The sequence below is a fragment of the Acomys russatus genome, chromosome 2 (assembly GCF_903995435.1).
Source record: "Acomys russatus chromosome 2, mAcoRus1.1, whole genome shotgun sequence".
Taxonomy (NCBI): Eukaryota; Metazoa; Chordata; class Mammalia; order Rodentia; family Muridae; genus Acomys; species Acomys russatus.
The window spans coordinates 92765382-92784634 of record NC_067138.1 but is presented as its reverse complement, the minus strand read 5'-3'; the positions used below and the strand labels follow the sequence as shown (position 1 = coordinate 92784634).

At 42.4% G+C, this 19253-nt stretch overlaps 1 protein-coding gene across 1 annotated transcript in view; it reads right to left on the bottom strand.

Annotated features, from left to right (window-relative positions):
• The window catches only part of Haus6 (HAUS augmin like complex subunit 6), a 43463-nt gene extending 24691 nt beyond the window's left edge, over positions 1–18772 (bottom strand). Inside the window, exons 1-8 of the mRNA XM_051164010.1 lie at positions 18489–18772; positions 13971–14066; positions 8907–8985; positions 7172–7304; positions 5831–5975; positions 4153–4218; positions 3633–3681; positions 1886–2056 (exon numbers count right to left, since the gene is read on the bottom strand). Of these exons, the coding sequence (XP_051019967.1) occupies positions 1886–2056; positions 3633–3681; positions 4153–4218; positions 5831–5975; positions 7172–7304; positions 8907–8985; positions 13971–14066; positions 18489–18616 (867 nt within the window). The 5' untranslated portion in view covers positions 18617–18772. The remainder of the gene's footprint in view (positions 1–1885; positions 2057–3632; positions 3682–4152; positions 4219–5830; positions 5976–7171; positions 7305–8906; positions 8986–13970; positions 14067–18488) is intronic.
• Between the last annotated feature and the right edge of the window lie 481 nt (positions 18773–19253).

Sequence of the window (19253 nt, the reverse complement as noted above, 5' to 3'; positions counted from 1 at the left end):
TGGCGGCGTGATTTTCTCCACAGACTTCTGGCCTTATTGTATTCTTTTACAAAATGTCTTTCCTGATACCTGCCTATACCCTATAGGAATCTGAATTCATACATGTTGATTGCTATATACTATAAAGTTGATGTACATATATTGTATCCTAAAGTGAAATCTCTACACAAAATAATTTATCTATGTAACTTCTATATACTACAATCAATACCTGGTATGTGGTAAATATTAAATAAACTGTACATGCTATAGAAAAAGTAAGTAACCCATACAACTAAGACATTCCAAATGAAGACAGAAATACATAGATGGTAGATGGTGCTTTGTTGAAGATGAAAGACTAGAAATATCAGTTTAGTGATACTGTATAGCGGGACCAGATGCTGTGGTGCATTTCTTTAATCATAGCACTAAGGAAGCAGAGGCAAATGAATCTCTGTGAGTTCAAGGGCAACTTTGTCAATAATGGTAATTCCAGGCTGATCAGAAACACACATCGAGACCCTGTTTGAAAAAATAAAAATATTGGGGCTGGGGAGATGGTTTAGAGGTCAAGAGCACGAGCTGCTCTTTCAGAGGTCCCGAGTTCAACTCTCAGCAACCATATGGTGGCTCACAACCATTTAGAATGAGGTCTGATGCCCTCTTCAGGTGTGCAGTGGTACATGCAGATACAACACTGCATACATAATAAATAAATAAATATTTAAAATAATAAATAAATAAATAAATAAATAAAAATATCGACACCAAGGAAGCTGTTGAAGCCATGGCACTGCTAGCGTATCTTTAATCCCAGCACTTGGGAAGCAAAGGCAGGCAGATCTCTGTGCGTCTGAGGTCTACACAGCAAGTTCCAGGACAGGCAAGGCCACATGGAAGAGACCCTGTCTCAAACCAACAATAAAAATGCAAAGCCTGACCTTTCACTTAGAATTTAGATGTTGGGGAGGGGGACTAGAAAAAAAGAAAGAGAAAACTGAGGTATTGCCACAGCAGAGCTAAAGGAGGAACAGCATTCACAAGGAAAGCCTAGGCGCACCGAGATGAGAGAGAGACAAAAGGAAGCAGTCTGGGAGTCATCTCCCCCAGGGCTCGTTCCCAAAGTACAGTACTGAGAAACTAACGCCTCCAAAGGCTTATACAGTAACTCAGCAAAGCTTGTGAATGAAAACAGAGGGCCTAAGTCACATAGTCACATTCTGCTTAAAGACAACTAGAGATGAGTTTAAAAGAAAAAAGACTTTATGAAAGCCAAGTGCAAAGGAGGCACTTGGATGGCAGAGGCATGCCTGATCTATAAATCTAGTTGCAGGCCCGCCAGAACTACATAGTTGATCCTGTCTTAAGAAAACAGCAACAACAACAACAAAGATACACAACAGCTAAGCTTGATGGAGCCTACAATCCCAGCACAGGAGGCTTAGGCAGGGCGAAATTTATTAAAACAAAACAAAACTAATACAAAGAGAGTTGAGCTAGGGAGTGGATAAAGACACTTGCCACAAAGATCAGCCCCAGGACATATATGAAAAAGAGACTAGATTCCCATAAAGTGTTCTCTGACCTCCAAATACACACCATGGTAGGTGTGCATTCACACACATGTACATACACATGCGCATACACACACACACACACACACAAATAAAATGTAAAGAAACAATACAGTACTTTCTTCATACTAAACAATCTTAAGTTTCCTATACTATACAAAAGTGTACAGGGTAGAAGAGATAACAAATGCACACACCTTTGAATGCCTGTATGGAGAGCACACTAGAAATGAAGGACACAAATTCTGGACGCAGTGGGAAGTCCTTGAGATGACAATGTAAAAAGCAGTGACACTGTTTAACAGTGTTTCCTTAACAGCAAAGCTTACCTGACATATTTGCCGCTCAAGTCTGTCAAGTAAGCGCCTTGGAATATTAACAGCAACATTAGTTCCATCCAAAATACACTGGTTAGCAATGCTGAAGACTGAACTAACAACTTCTCTCTCCTTTTCCAAAGACACTAGTATCCCATTCACTGAAGTCCACAAAGCTCGAACCTTTGAAAACAATATAAAAAATCTACATATATGTATACCAAGCAAACATTGACATAAATATTGGTTCACCCCTATTAATGAATAAAATATAGCTGATGAGAAAATTAAGGAACTACATTCTAACTGCTTACAATACAGATATTATCTCCAAATGGGTTTGAAATTTTTTCTTCTTGATTTTTTTTACTCCTTTTTAGGGGAAAGGGGCTTGAGACAGGGCCTCACTGTGTAACCTTGGCTGCCAAAGAACTGGCTTAGAACCACACTAAGCTCCAACTCAGAGACCAGCCTGCCTCTACCTCTCAACTGCTAGGATTGAAGGCTTATTACACCACACTGAACTAAAGATTTGTTTGTTTATTTCTCAAAACAAGGTTTCTATGTATAGCCCTGGCTGTCCTGGAACTCACTTTGTAGACCAGGCTGGCCTCAAACTCACAAAGATCCACCAGCTTCTGCCTCACAAGTGCTGGGATTAAAGGCATGTGCCACCACCACCCAACTACTAAGGAATTCTTAGGAAAAATACAGATTATATAATTTCCAAACAAACTTAAGAAATCTTTATACTACCATTCAAGAATTGTGTTATATATGAAAAGCACAAAAATGAAAGCAAATACTAGATGTGGTATTCCATGCCTTTAAGGCCAGCACTCAGGAAGCAGAGGCAGACAGATCTCTCTGTGTTCCAGGCAGTCAGGTCTATACAGTGAGTTCCAAGACATCCAACTATGTATCCTGACCCTGTCTCAAAAAACTAAAACAAACATACAAAACTCCAAAAAACAAGACAAATGAAGGATTTTGTCAGGAAAAAAAAAATCAGAAAAGCAAGTATGAAACAGTCATGGGCTGGAGAGATGGCTCAGAGGTTAAGAGCACTGGCTGTTCTCCCAAAGGTCCTCCTGAGTTCAATTCCCAGCAACCACTCGGTGGCTCATAACCATCTATACATGAGATCTGGTGTCCTCTTCTGGTGTGCAGGCATACATGCCCCAGAATATCGAATATAAATAAATAAATAAATGAATAAGAAACAGCCACATCCTTCCTTCTAGAGTGAAGGGAAATGACTGTAAACATTATGGACTTAGCTTCCCTCAAAAGCAATGGATTATTTTTTAAATAATTTTTTTTCTATTTTATTTTTTAACACTGTTATTATCTTACGAGTCATCGCTCCTGCTCTTTCCTTTGTTGTTTAAAGTAATATTTTGCCCTCAGGTTCATTACAGAAAAGCTAGAAAATACAAAAAACAAACAAATAAACAAAACAAAACAAAACAAAATCTTTCCATCAATGCCCTGTTAATGTTTTGTTATCTCCCATGTGTGGCTATGTATATATGTAAATTAATTTTTAAACAAAACTAAAGCTGTTACATATGTTCTCTGATGCTGCTTCATACTTTGAACTATTACACTGTCAGGTTTCTGAAATATACTGATTTAGAAAACTGCTATCAGTACCCTTAATTAATTGATTGATTAACATCTTAATTAATTAACAATTAACTAATTGTGCGATGTGCACAATAAACAGACACTCTGCTATTAAAAGAAAGTGTCTCACCTTTTGAATTTTCTCTTGTATATTACTCTGGTAATCATAGGGCTCCATTCTAAGAAATAATTAGACAATTGAATTAGTCATTAAAAATTCACATGGTAATTTTATATGCAAAAAAACAATTGGTCTGCAAATCTACAAACACACATTTCAGTTAGAAAATAATAACACTCAAGCTGTCAACTGAGTGGGGTGGCACAGGCCTTTACTCCTAATGCTCAAGGCACAGGCAGGCAGATCTCTAGCACTTCAAGGTTAGCATGACCTATACAAAGTCCCGGACCACCCAGGGCTACATACATAGTGAGACCCTGTCTCAAAAACAAACAAGCAAAGAACTCAAACTCAAAGCAATGATAACTTTTTAGAACTTTACAAAAAGTGACAAAAAACATGTTCTAGTCCTAGCATCAACTAAATAATGACATATTTATCTACTTCTACTTTTAGTAGTCTCATCACTTATAAAATTCAAGATCTAACCTTTGTGTAAGGTAAATACCAGCTCTAAAAAGTCACTTGCCTTTTAATTTGGTTTTGCAGGCCCATGCATTCTGATCTCAAACTTTGTACTTGCTTAACAGACAGACTATAGGAAAAAAAAAAAACAGAAAAGAACATTTCCATTATAAGTAACTGGTATGGCCCATTTGTTTATTTTCTCTTTTCTTATCCTTACTGTAATGTTTTAATACTAAAAAATGAAAGGGGCACTTGGGAGGCAGAGGCAGGTCGGTCACTGTGAGTTTGAGGCCAGCCTGGTCTACAAAGTGAATCCAGGACAGTCAAGATAACATAGAGAAAACCTGCCGGGGGCGGAGGGAGCGGCAGAAATGAAAAGGACTGGCAAGATGCTTCAATGGGGGTAAAGCCCTCACTGCCAAGCCCAAGTTCAATACCCATAACCATACGGCAAGTGAGCATCAACTTCCCATAGTGCTCTGACTTCCACTGGCACAAGGAGGAGTGCACATACACAATACAGGTGTACTCTCACATGTACAGACACAACCTGTTCCTCAACAGTCTTGACTGTCTCCTTTCTTACTGTGACAGCAGTGCACACAGACAAAACCCAAAAAGATTTGTTGACTAGATAAACACACATATAAAATACTATTACTGGACAGTGCAACATGCCTCTAATTGAACCCTTAGGATGTAGAAACAAGAGGAACCCAAGTTCAAGGCTGCCCTGAAGAGGAAGTTCTGGTTTCTTTTAAAATTCAGTTATGTTATGTAAACAGGTTTTGTTTTAATCCCAAGTGTGGGATATGGAGATGCTTTTAGTTTGTCCACAGCTGATAACAGCATCTTGCTGCTCAGAGAAGGGTGTGGTCTTTGTCAACTGCAGTTAATTTAACTCTGAGGACTCTGGGAGGAAAAAATATCAAAGCCCAGAGAGAAAGGAAGGATGCTTCGAGGATATGGACAGAGAAAGAAGAAAACTGTTGGCTTTGCTGGATATCCTGACAACTGAGACTGGAATTTTCCCACAGAACCCAATGGGTCTAACGAGCCAAAACTAAGAGGTTTACATCCCTGTCCCTTCTATCCTTCTTTCTCTCCTACCCAGGGTTAGGGGGTTGGAAGGAAGGTAGAGACATTAAGGAACCCCTAAATAAAAAATAGTTTAAATAGATATAAAATATCTACTCAAACTATGAAATAAACATTAAATACAAAAATTGCAAAATGAATATCCAGACAAAATAATTCAAAATAGAATCAGCACAATTAGAATTCAAAACTATAACTCCAGAGCCAGAAAGATGGTTAAGCAGTTAAGAGCACTTGCTGCCCTTCACGGACTCTGAATTCCCAGCACCCATGTGGTGCCTCACAACGGACTGTAACTCCTCTTCCAAGAGAATCAACATCTTCCTCTGGTCTCTGTGGGCACCAGGTACATGTGGTGCACAGACATACGTGCAGACAAGGCACCCATACACATAAAACAAAAGATAGGATAAAATTGTATATAATTAAAATACAGTATTAATTGCCAAGAATTTATAGTAGGCAGAGATTATTTTTGGGCTTATTTAATATTAGTGAAGTTTATTAAGAAAGAAAACAATTTTCTAACTTTAAGATATTACTTACTCATGAGTGGATACAAGTGATGGGAGAACAACTGAGTTGTAATTGGAATAAATTAATTAATAAAGAAAAAAAAAAAGAAAAAAGATATTACTTACTGTGCATTTTCCTGGTATTTTTGGGTAACATAATGTTCTCTTTGCAAAATTTGTAAGAATTTGTCACGAGCTACATGGCATCTGGCAATGCACTTGTGCATATCTTGTGGCTTTGCATTAAATGTTTTTGCAAAATGTAGAGAATCTATACGGAAGACAAAACCACAGAAAACATCACCATGAGCTTGTTTTTCGAGTAAGACAGAGGGAAAAAAAGAAAAAGAAAAAGGTGTGCCAAGCAACTCTTCACTTTATTACTGATGACCAATGAAGAGAATCCATACAAACATATCAGATGTTAGATTCTTATCTATAAATCCTACTGTAACCACAGATCAACAATAATCAACAATATTCTCTCCGCCCAGTCGGGGTCTCCACATTGCACTTAAAACAACGTCCCCACATCCTGGCATGCTGCACAGAGACCTCTCGATGTCTAACTGCTTGAAAGAAAATAGTTCACTGAATTCAGAAGTCACCTAGATATTGGAAATCTCAGTTGTATGCTGGTTAAATAAATAAATTATGATATTTATTCAGTATAATAGAAAGCAGTTCTTTATATGTTTGTTTGTTTCTTTGTTTCTCTGTACAGCACTGGCTGTTCTGGACTCGTTTTGTAGACCAGGCTGGCCTTGAACTCACAGAGATCAACCTGCCTCTGCTGGGATTAAAAGCATCTGCCACCATGCCTAGCTATAAAATACAGTTCTAAAAAGAAACAAAGTCTATGAACTGATACCCAATTATTCCAAGTGAAAAAATGATCCAAAACCAGGGCTACAGTCTCACTTATGAGCATTGGTCATTTTTAAAATTTGGTTTAGGTAGTATTTTTGAGACAGTCTCACTGTGAGCCCAAGCTATCCTGGAGTTTACACCATCTTACAGGCTGGCTCGGCCTCCCAAGAGTTAGAATGAAAAGCATGCATCACCACACCGGACTTGGTCTCCTATAGAACCATCAAGGAGGTCTACACTCACTATGAAGCCCAAGTTGGCTCTCAACTGGAGGTCTCCCTGCCTCAGCCTTCTAGGTCTTAAATTATAGGTATGTATCATCATTCCTGGACCTATTTATTATTTGAATGTGCGTATATTGTAAACAATAGGGCTCAAGAGAAGGCTCGGGTGGGTGAGAGCACTAGATGCTCTTCCAGAGGACCCGACTTCAATTTCTAGAAACCATGTAGTAGCTCACAACTGTGTGTAACTCAAGATCTGACACCCTCACAGACATACAACCAGGCAAAACACCAAGGCACACAAAATTTAAAGTTTCTTTAAAAATCATGAACAATAACAATTTAAGAAAACAAAGTAAATAAGTAAACTTACTGTTAGATTTTTTTTTAATATATTTGATTGCAACATATCTCGCCAAATGATACATCAGATGAATAAACTTAGGTCCACCAGGAAAAAGAAACAGCGAGCCAACAACCTGAGGAAAACTGCTTCCACATTCAGCCTAGGAGAAAAGACAAATGATTTAACCAACAGAATCTGTCACATGTTTAATCATTTATTTTATTAGCTTACTTGTATGGGTGCTTTGCCTGCGTGTATACCTGTGTTCTAGATGCATGCATGACAGCTATGGCCAGAAAAGGGCATCAGCTCCCCTAGAACTGGAGCTGACTGGAATTGGCGCTTGTGAGGGGCCATGTACGTGGGTGCTGGAATCAAACCTGGGTCCTCTGAAGATTACCCAGTACTCTAAACCACTGAGCCATCTCTCTAGCCCCATCACTCCGTTTGTTGTAAGGTTCCTGATAATCCTGCAGTAAAGACCACACACGAGCGGCTCACTGTAGGGCAGTAAACCAACATTCCTCCTTCACAGTACAGTAGCTTGGCAAGATCAGATTTCCATAGAGGAATGGGAAATAGAAAACATAAAGCTAGGTAGAGTGCTACACACTTATAATCCCAGTGCTAGAGAGAGAAATAAAGCTGTTCCAGGCTGTGGATGGTGGCATAGGTTTTTAAGTTGAGCACTCTGGCAGAGGCAGGTAGAATGATCTCTGAGCTCAAGACCAGCTTGTCTATGTATCAGTCTCAGGCCAGCCAGAGCTACACAGTGAAACCGGTCTTTTTAAGATTTCACACTGGGGGCTGGGAAGACAGCTCAATAGATAAAGTACTTATCACATAAGCATTAGGACCAGGGTTAAAATTCCCAGAATCCAAAGGGAAGACAGACAGACATAGCAGCTGCCTATACCCCCGCACTCTGGGAGGCAGCAACAAGATTTTTGGTGGCAAGCTGGCTAGCTAGATAAGCAGTAACAGGCAGGATCCAAGTTCAGCAGGAGACCAGCTTTGGATAGGCAGTGTGGTGCCATGTTGAGTTTGAAGCCAACCTGGTCTACAGACTCAGTTCCAGGACAGCCAGGACTACACAGAGAAACCCTGTCTCAAAAGAGAGAAGGGGAGAGGGGAGGGGGGGTGGGGGGAGGGGGGAGGGGGAATAGAGGGGAGAGGGGAGGGGGGATGGGAGGAGAGGGGAGAGATGACAGGAGAGGTGGAGAGAGGGAGAAGAGGAGGAGGAGAGGGTAAGGAGAGGGAGAAGACAGAAACAGAGGGGGAGAAAGGGATGGGGGGAAGAGAGAGAAGGGGGAGGAAATTAGTAGAATCAAATTAGACATCCAAAATCAACTTCTGGCCTAGACACAGACACACACACACACACACACACACACACACACACACACACACACACACACACGTGACTTTTCGAAAAGGATTAATGTAGTTTAGCAGTTTGTTGTTCTTGGTTTGGTTTGGTTAGATGGTGCTGTTAGGGTGCCGCTGCTGGAACATGAGGCTTACACATGCTAGACCAGAGACTTTCCACTGACCTACATCTTCAGCATTAAGGGCTATTGTTATTGTTGTGTTTATTTTTGTAAGACAGTCTCATTATGTTACCCTGACTGGCCTGGAACTCACTATGAAGAGCAGCTTTGCCTTAAATTTGTGTGGATCCTCCTGCCTAGGCCCTCGGATTACAGGCATGCCTGGACCTTCTTCAAGTCTGCATCTTCTATTTTACAAAGGAAATACTTACAGAAATCTCTTTTAACCATTCGCAGCAATGTTTCCGGAATTCCACGTCATGTTTTTGGTCAAATGGAGGCCAGCAATCTCTTAAAAACATAAGAGCAGTAGACTAATGAACACTTCTGTCTTAGTTCGGAGTTTATCGCTGTGAAGAGACACAATGAACAAGGCAACTCCTATGAAGGAGCACATTGAATTGGGGCTGGCTTACAGTTCCAGAGAGTCGGTCCACTACTCTCATGGCGGGAAGCATGGCAGTGCCTAGGCACTCATGGGGCTGGAGGAGCCAAGAACCCTACTTCTTGATCTAAAGGCAGCAGAAGGGGACTGCGTGTGTCACACTAGGTATAGCTTGAGTATTTAAGACCTCAAAGCCCCGCCTCCACAGTGACACACCTCCTCTAACAAGGCCACGCCTCCTAACAGTGCCACTCCCTATGGCCAAGCATTCAAACACATGAATCTATGGGGACCATATCTACTCAAGCCACCACACCTTCCAAAATACAAACTCAGCCAAATTTGAAAGCATTAAATTTATTCCCCACAGTATAAATATTAAAGCAAAACAAATTAAACTACTGTTCCTAGACTCAGCTAAAAACATCAATCTGTGAGAAGATAGTTATTTTTCATTGGTCAATATTTATAAGCTGAATTCAGTTTATTACAAATATTTATATATCATAGAGATTTACCAGAAAATAAGGTAGTCTTGGTATAAGCCTTTAATCCTGAGGAAGCAGAGGCATGTAGATCTCTGTGATTCCTTTCTTTCTCTCTTTTTTTTTTTTTTTTTTTTTTCGAGACAGGGTTTCTCCGTGTAACTCACAGAGATCCACCTGCCTCTGCCTTCCACGTGCTGGGATTAAAGGTGTGCACCACCACCGCCTGGGTATGATTTCAAAATCTATATAGAATATCAGGCCAGCCAGGAATAATAGTGAGACCCTACCTATAAAAAATAAAATAAAGGCCCCATTACTGATCCGCCGCCAAGGACTCAGCTGCCTCCCCCTTTACTTCCCTCGCTCTATCCCCGCTGCAAGCCTTCTCCCACATCCACCTTCTGCAGGCCATTTCCACCAAGGAAAAGAACTGTATCCTATGTCCACTATCCAGAACCTCCCCGCTAGCAGGGCGTGGTGGCGCATGCCATTAATCTCAGCACTCAGGAGGCAGAGGCAGGCAAATCACTGTGAGTTTGAGGCCAGCCTGGTCTGGTGTTTAAGAAATCTGCCATCAAGTGTGGTAACTCCATGCCTTTAATCCCAGCTCTCAGAAGGCAGAGGCAGGTGGACAGCTGTGAGTTCGAGGCCAGCCTGGTCTACAAAGCAAGTCCAGGATAGCCAAGGCTACCCAGAGAAACCCTGTCTCAAAAAACCAAAGCCAAAGAAAAAAACGGGGGAGAGAAAAAAAAAAAAAAAAAAAAAGAACTGTGCCTGCAATGGTGCATCCAGAACATGGGGAAGTAACTCCGCTCCAGGTGAGCAGCACAAGAGCATATGCCAGTACCTGACAGGGATGGGATGGGCTAAGGACGTCCAGCTCAAGGTTCATGGGTTTTAAGTGCTTGTGGCTCTGAAGCTTAAGTGAGGATTGCCTTGCAATGAGTAGACTTTCTCTTCTGTCCCTTGTCACTTGTCACAAGTTTAAAAACCTCACAGCTTGTCTAATGTAACCATTTGGGGTCCACTTTTAACCTGGACTAGTGTAACTCCTTCATGCAATAAACTGAAAAGAGCCAAACTGAAATGAGCCATGCTGTCTAGTCTGCAAGTCCCCCATTTAAACAGGCCAAGCAGTCAGCCCTGGCAGTATCCAGCCTGAAACGAAACAGTAACAATGTTTCAGCTGAGCCCAGAAGCTCCTCAGATGTCCCTCTAGAGAGCCCTTGCCCTAGGAGAATGTCACCACTTGAACAGCCCAGGTAAACCAGAAGATGGGTAACAGCACACCAGCTATGTCACTAGAGGGAGTCTCCTGCAGTGACAAAGAGCCCCCGGCATCTGACCAGGTAGGAAGGTTTCAGAAAGGGCCACCTTTCCAGAGGTCTTGAACATCTGCCAGGGTCCAACCAGATATACCTAACTAAGGGATGCTGAAGGGTGAGGCCAGCCTGGTATCATTTTAAACTTATGACAGGGAACAAATAACAAACTGACGCCATCAGTCATGTGACTAGCTGCAGAGGTTTCAACTCGGTAGCAGCAGCTGCCCAGTGCCATGTGAAGGAACAAAATGGTCTTCCAGTTTTAATGTTATGCAATGCATTTAAACGCTTATTTAAATAAAGCTCATTTTCAGAAAAATAAAATAAAATAAAATAAAAAAGGAACTTTACAATTTACCTATTACTTCCTCAATAATCTTTTTTTTTTTTTTTTGTCCAATTATTTATTGGGGCATGAGTACCTATTTAAAGAACCAAGCTTTGACCCCATGTGGAGGGAGGGAGGGAGGGAAGGAGGGAGGGAGGGAGGGAGAGCAGGAGGATCTCTGAGAGTTCCAGGCCAATCAGGGCTACAGAGAGACCCTGTCTCTTAAAAGTACAATCAAATTGTTTGTTCTTTTTAAAAAAGATTTATTTATTAACTATGCATACAATGTTCTGCCTGCATATAACACCTGCAGGCCAGAAGAGGGCCCCAGATCAGATTATAGACTACTGTGAGCCATCATGTTGCTTCTGGAAATTTAACTTGGGACTTTTGGAAAAGCAGACAGTGCTCTTAACCCCTAAGCCATCTCTCCAGCCGTAAGTTGTTTGTACTTTTACAACATGGATTTATATTCACAGGAGGAAAAAAAACTGGGCTAGAGTTATAACTCAGTAGTACAGTACATGCCTAACATAGGGTTGTTAACTCAATCCCTAGTGGAAAAAATACAATAATTTACAAGAACAGGACTGCCGGGCAGAATGTAAACAGTTATGCCCTCGGGCTAGTAGGCGTAGGAATGATGCTTACTTCTGTCTTTACATTTTCTAAAACACAGAATGAACCATGATGTTTTTAATTAGGAAAAAAAATCAGAAGAATCTATTTTTATTTAAAACTCCTTGTGGTGCTTTGAATAACAACAGCCCCAGAAGGCTCATACTTGAATGCTTAGTCACCAAGGAGTGGAACTCTTTTTTAATAAGATTAGAAAGATTTGGCCAGGTGGTGTTATAGGTCTTTAATCCCAGCACTGGGAAGGCAGAGGCAGGCAGATACATCCCTGAATTCTTACAGTTAGTTCCAGGACAAACAGGACTACATAGAGAAATCCTGTCTCAAAAAAAGTAAAACCAAACCAAACCAAACCAAAACCAAAAGATTAGGGGGGCCTTGTTGGAAGAAGTTTGTCATTTGGAATGGGCTTTGAGGTTTCAAAAGTCCATGACAGGTCCAGTTCGTCTTCCACCGTCCCAATACTCCAGCACCAGGCCTGTCATGCCTGTTGCCACACTTGCCACCGTGAAAATAATGGACTAAGCCTTTGAAAGGTAAGCCAGCCCCCAATTAAATGCTTTCTCTTATAAAGCTTGCCTTGATCATGGTCTCTTCACAGCAACAGAACAGAGAGAAGACCATTCCATCACGTAACTCACTTACTTACTTCCTATTTATTTATTTATTCTTTTATTTAAAACATTTTGAAGGCCAACCTGGTCAACGTACCAGGCTCCAGGCCAACCAGAACCACATAATTGAGACTCTGGTCTCAAAAAAAGTTTTAAAATTTATTTTATGTACGTGGTTCTTTTGTCTGCATGCATATTTGTGCACCACATTCCATGCCCAGTCTCTTCAGAGACCAGACAAGGATGCTGGATCCCCTGGAACTGAAGTTACAGATGGCTGAAGGCAACATGTAGATGCTGGAATCACATCCAGGTCCTTTGAAGCACAGGCGGTGATCCTAATCACAACCATGTCTCTAGTTCCCCAAACGAAAAACTTTATAGAGAAAAAGTAAGTGTCTATCAATCTATTAATTTTTAACTCACATACCTTGAAACTGACGTGGTGGAGCAGGCCTTTAACAGCAGCACTAGCGGCAGAAGCAGGGGTCCCTGTGTGTTAAGGACAGCCTGTGTACACGTATCACACACAGGGAGCTCTGGCCTAGCCAGGCATAGCGAGACCCTGTCTTAATCCTCATACCAGAAAACAGACCTGGACAATGGGCATGGTGGCGCACGCCTTTAATCCCAGCACTCAGGAGGCAGGGACAGCCAGGTCTCTGTGAGTTTGAGGCCAGCCTGCTCTACAAAGTAAGTTCCAGGACAGCCAGGTTACACACACTGACACACACACACACACACACACACACACACACACACACACACACACACACACACACACACCCTGTCTCAGGAAAAAAACAAACAAAAACAAAAAAGAAAGAGATGGGGTTGAAGCTGTGGCACAGTGTACAAGTCCTGAGTCCAATGGCCAACACCAACACTGAAACAAGTTAAGATTTAAAGTCAGGCAGTGGTGGCGCACGCCTTTAATCCCAGCACTCAGGAGGCAGGGACAGCCAGGTCTCTGTGAGTTTGAGGCCAGCCTGCTGTACAGAGCTGGTTCTAAGTTTCTCTGTGTAACCAAAGCAACAGTTAAAAAAAAAAAAAAAAAAAAAAAAAATCAACAAAATCTACAATATTTATAAAAATATACAATTTTTAAGATAAGGGCATAAATACATCCAAGCCCTCACCCAGCTATAATAAAGATTAAGCATTACAATTTCTTTTGTCACCCCTTTTGGTTTTTTTTTCCAGACAGGGTTTCTCTGTGTGGCATTGGCTGTTCTGGGCTCACCTTGCAGACCAGGCTGGCCTCAAACCCATAGCAATCTGCCTGCCTCTGCCTCCCCGAGTACTGGGATTACAGGCATGTACCACAGTGCCCAGCAAGCACAACAATTGCTAAAGCTCATTCCAAAATTTTATTACACATTCGAAACAAGTTAAAGGCCAAAGCTGGAATTCAGGCTTACATAGAGAAATAGACTATTTCAAATCTGAGAATGACTAAAAGAAAAAAAAAAAAAAAAAGAAAGAAATACATTTTCTTACCTGAAAACTTCTTTGGCACGAGACTCATTCAGCGTTTGAAACAAAAAGTAAGAAACTACATGAAAGGCATCACGGTTCAGTCTGTCAAACATGTTCCTAGTGGTAAGCAAAGATAAATGATTAATAAAAGTAAGTCTACAGCATCATTAACTGCCTACATATTTCACTAAAATTGGTATTTTTCATTCCCTTCAAGAGATCAAGGCAAATTACTTTTTCTCACTCAGGTACATTTTATAATTAATTAAGAAAGGTATACAACCTGGGCGCAGTGGCACATACCTATGAACCAAGTGCTTGGAGAGGCAGAAGCAGCTGGATCTCTCTGAGTTTGAGGCCAACCTGGTCTATACAAAGTTGAGCCCAGGATAGCCAAGGCTACACAGAGAAACCTTGTCTCAAAATACAAAAACAAAAATCAAACAAAAAAACATACAAGCTTTTGTTTTCTGATTCTGAAAATACAGATCCAAACAGAAAACTAGCCTTTGCTTTATTGTTATGAACCACTGAAAACAGAAAAACAAAACCCTAATTAAGCAGCAGAAAATATACCCTCAGATGGGACGAAGATGGTACCAGTCAATATTTACTGAGTAGCAGTAACAAAAGCTAACTTTTTTTTTTTTTTTGAAAACTTGGAATTTGTTGGACATTGTTTTAGGCATTTTACAGGTAGCAATTTATCCCAAATTCTTCTAAGTACTATATTATTTTCTTATGTGTTTTAATAAGTTGATTGTCCTTATATATACAAAACTTCAATATAGAAGCCAGAAAAATTGCCCCCTCCCAAAACATCCCAGGTCGGACACTGCATTCAACCCTGTTTCCCTTCCCACTGCCAGTTTACAGACATGGATAGCTATACAGCTCTCCTTGCCAAATAGTCCACCCCAACAAAGCTGTAAGACTTCCCAAAGGCAGACTCTGAGCCAAATATCACGGACTGAGACAACTGCTCAGCTCCGTATGTTCACATTTATAAGAACATAAGTTGCACATGCCCACACAAACGACAAACTCATAGAAAGATTTGGGGTGACCTCCTTGTGCACTGTGTAAAGGTTGTCTTTGTATTATTCAAATGCTGATTTCTGTACGGGGCTGGGCAGAGATCGGAGTGCAGGCTGGACTTTGGTAGTGTTATTTTTATGAAGCATCACCTGTCTCAATGCTTTGTAAACATTCTTTTCCATCGCCTTCTGATTGGTTTAATAAAGAACTGATGGCCTATAGCTAGGCAGGAGAGGAAAGGCTCAACTTCCGGACAGAGATAGGAATTCTGGGAGAGAATCAGGACCGTATTCACAAGCCAGACACAGAGGAAGTCAGAGGTACTGGGCCATGTGGCAAAATAAACATGAACTAGTATAGACAGGGTTAATTAAGTTATACCAGCTAGTTGGGAACTAGCCTAAACTATAAGGCCTAAGCTTTCATAAATAATAAAGACTCCATGTTATTATTGGGAGCTGGTGAGTCAAGACAGTCCAGCAATACTGGAGACCTGCATTCTATTCCCAAACTCAGGTAAATCACCTAACGGAACATCGTGAAGTTGCCCTTTGACCTCCACACACTTGCTGTGGCACATACATGCTCACACACATACACACATAAACAATAAGACAAAAACTAAGAAACAGAACTAACTAGGAGTGGTGGGACATAATTACTTCTATCACATCTGACACTTGGAGGTGGAAACAGGATTAGGAGTTTAAAAAGTCATCCCTGGCCACATGAGTTTTAGATCAGCTTGGGATATGAACTCCCCCTGCCTCCAAAAAAAAAAAAAAAAAAAAAAGGGGGTGGGGGTAGGAAAGGACGGCACAGGAGGGAGGGAAAAACAGGTGCCTAGGTGCATTATCACAGAACACCTGAAATTCTATTGCCAAAAATCAGTCAGGAATAATGGCACGCCCCTGCAATGCCAGCACTGAGGAAGCCACGGCAAGAGGATCATCACCAGTACAAGGCCACCCTTGTGGAATAAGACACTGTCCTGTCTCAAGAAACAAAACAAGCTGGCCATAGTGGTTTATGCCTTTAGTGCCAGTACCTGGGAGGCCGATGAATCTCTGTGTGCTTGAGGCCGGCCTAGTCTACACAGTGAGTTCTAAGACAGCCAGGGCTACATAGTGAGACCCTGTCTTTAAAAAACCAAAATAGAAAAAAAAAAAGAAAAGAAAAAAAGAAAAAGAAAGGAAGAAACAAAACAATTAAGTAGATGGGGGCAACAAGAAAAACCTGATGTATCCCAAATTATTCTTGCTCTTTCGAGGGAACGTAATAGAAACTGCCTCCAGGCCTGTTTCTAGAATAGAAACTGCCTCCAGGCCTGTTTCTAGAAATTTCAATTGCAACACCCTATTAGGGCAGCATAACTCAATGTGAGTGTCCTGAAAGATGGAACAACAGTAAACGTCTCTGAACATGTACATCCCAAAGCTAACTCAAGTATGTACTAGCCACGGTAGTATGTCTGTCATCTCAGCATTGACAAAGCAGAGGCAGGAGGATCACTGTTAATTCTAGGCCAGCCTAATCTATAAATGAGTGCCAGGAAGCCGGGCAGTGGTGGCACACACCTTTAATCCCAGCACGCAGGGAGGCAGAGGCAGGAAGACTGATAGGAGTTCGAGGCCAGCCTGGTCTACAAAGCAAGTCCAGGACAGTCAAGGCTACATAGAGAAACCCTGTCTTGGAAAGAAAAAACAACAACCAAAAAAAACCAAACCAAACCAAACCAAAAACCAGAAAAGCACATCTGCCGGGTATGGTGGTGTCTACCTCTAATGCCAGCACAGAGAGGTAGGCAAATCTCAGCATCACCCATCTCAAAAAACAAAACCACACACACACACACACACACACACACACACATATCCCTCAGTATGCAAATTTACTGTCATCCTTAACAGTAAAATTATATGTATACTACGCAATCACGCAAAAATAACTTTCAAGACCAGTCTGGTCTACAAAAATAGTTCCAGGGCAGCCAGAGCTGTCAAACAGAGAAACGTTGTTTTGCAAAAACAAAACAAACAAGCTGGGTGGTGGTACTGCACACCTTCAGGCCCAGAACTCAGGAGGCAGAGTCTTGGTCGGATCTTGGTGAGGAGTTCTAAGCCAGAGTGAGTTTCAGAACAGCCAGGGCTACACAGAGAAACCCTATCTCGAAAAGCAAGCAACAACAAAAAACAAGCCGGGTGTGCTGGTGCACGCCTTTAATCCCATCACTAGGGAGGCAGAGGCAGGCAGATCTCTGAGTTCCAGGCCAGCCTAGTCTACAGAGCGAGTCCAGGACAGCCAGGGTGACAGAGAAACCCCATGGGGGGTGGGAGGGTGGGGAGACACAGGAAAAAAAAAATCAAACAACAAAAACAAAATTCAAATTCGTTTAGGGGCTTAAGAGGTGTCTCAAACAGGTGATCCGACACTCTCACACAGACATGCTTACAAGTGAAACACCAATACACATAAAAAACAAAAAGGAGCCAGGCAATGGTGGCACATGCCTTTAATCTCAGCACTCCAGAGGCAGAAGCAAACGGAGGCCACCTCTGGTCTACGAGTGAGTTCCAGGACAGCCAAGGCTTACACAGGGAAACCCTGCCTAAAAACAAAAAACAAAACAAAACAAAAACCCAAAACAACAATAGTAGTAATAATAATGGAACTTTTTTTTTTTTTTCCTTTTTTGATTTTATGAGACAGGGTTTCTCTGTGTAGTCTTGATTGTCCTGGACTCGCTTTTGTAGACCAGGCTGGCCTCGAACTCAGACATCCACCTGCCTCTGCCTCCCAAGTGCTGGGACTAAAGGGGTGCGCCACCACCATCCGGCTTTTTTGTTTTTTTTTTTTTAAATAGTTTTTAAGATGGGTGTGGTGGCACACGCCGTTAATCCCAGCACTTGGGAGGCAGAGACAGGTGGATCTCTGTGAGATCTCATCATAGATGGTTGGGAGCCATTATGTGGTTGCTGGGAATTGAAGTCAGGACCTCTGGAAGAGCAATAGTGCTCTTAACCACTGAGCCATCTCTCCAGCCCATGGAACCATTTTTTTATTTTTTAAATTTTATTCTAAGGCGGTAAAGGGCGTGGAACCGGAAGCCTGGATGTAGAGTAGACACATATAAACTATTTTGTCTTGTGGTCACAACTATAATAGAAGTGGCAACAACAACAAAAAAAGTCTATCGTCTTTTTATTTTCATTTTATTATATCATTATATTTTTGCTAGCTGTAACACTGTAACATGTTTTGGTTTGGATCCAAAGTTTAAACCCATAGTTAACAACTTACAAGGCCTTTGCATATATAGTTAGTCCCCGACGCCTCCCACCAGCTGCAAATCACAAAGCTAAGTACAGAGCACTCCTAATAAAGCGCACCCCGCACGCCCTTCACTGGTGACTAACAGTCCCCGCCACAGGCTGGCAGCCGCTAGGTTTTGCCGCCAGTGACCGGCCACCCGGGACCGCGCCGCCACGGGGGTCTCCTTACTCTCCAAGGTGCGCGTACGACACCATCTTCCCGCCGACGGTGGTGCGGAAGCCCGGGTCCAAACCCAGCGCCTGAAGGTACATCCAGAGATGCTTCTTCTCGAAGGCGGAGTCCCGGGACGAGTCCATCCTTTCGGTAGGCAAGGCGACGGAGGAAAGGGAAGGCCCAGACGCCGGTGAGGACCCCTGGACCCTCCCCTTCTACAGGCAGCCCGGCGTGCGTGACGGCAACCCCTCCGCTGCAGCCGCCCGCAGCCTCCCCGCCGAGACACGTCCCACCACAAAGGGCCGAACGCGTAGGAGAAGCCAAGGCGGCGACTGCTGCGGTGACTGCAAACCGAGACTCCCGCGCTTGCGGAAGAGCACAACGCGCCGGCGCCGCGGGACTTCCGGGACTGGTCTCCCTAAAAGGACTCCCGCCATGCAATGCGCCCTTATCTCCCTGCATCTAAAGTACCTCGGAGAAACTACAAGACCCACAGAGCATTGTGTGGCCAGAGACTTCCTCCAGGGTCGGGTTACCGGCTTTTTCCAGAGACCATGGAGGGCCTAGGTTCTGGAGTCTTAAAGCGCTTTCCTTTAATCCCAGCACTTGGGAGGCAGAGGAGCGTGGATCGTTGTGAGTTCGAGGCCAACCTGGTCTACAAGTGAGTGCAGGACAGCTAAGGCTACACAGAGAAACCCAGTCTCGGAAAAACAAAAATAAGTAAATAAATAAAAATAGTTTTCGGTTCTGGGTGTGGTGGCGCTCGCCTTTAATCCCAGC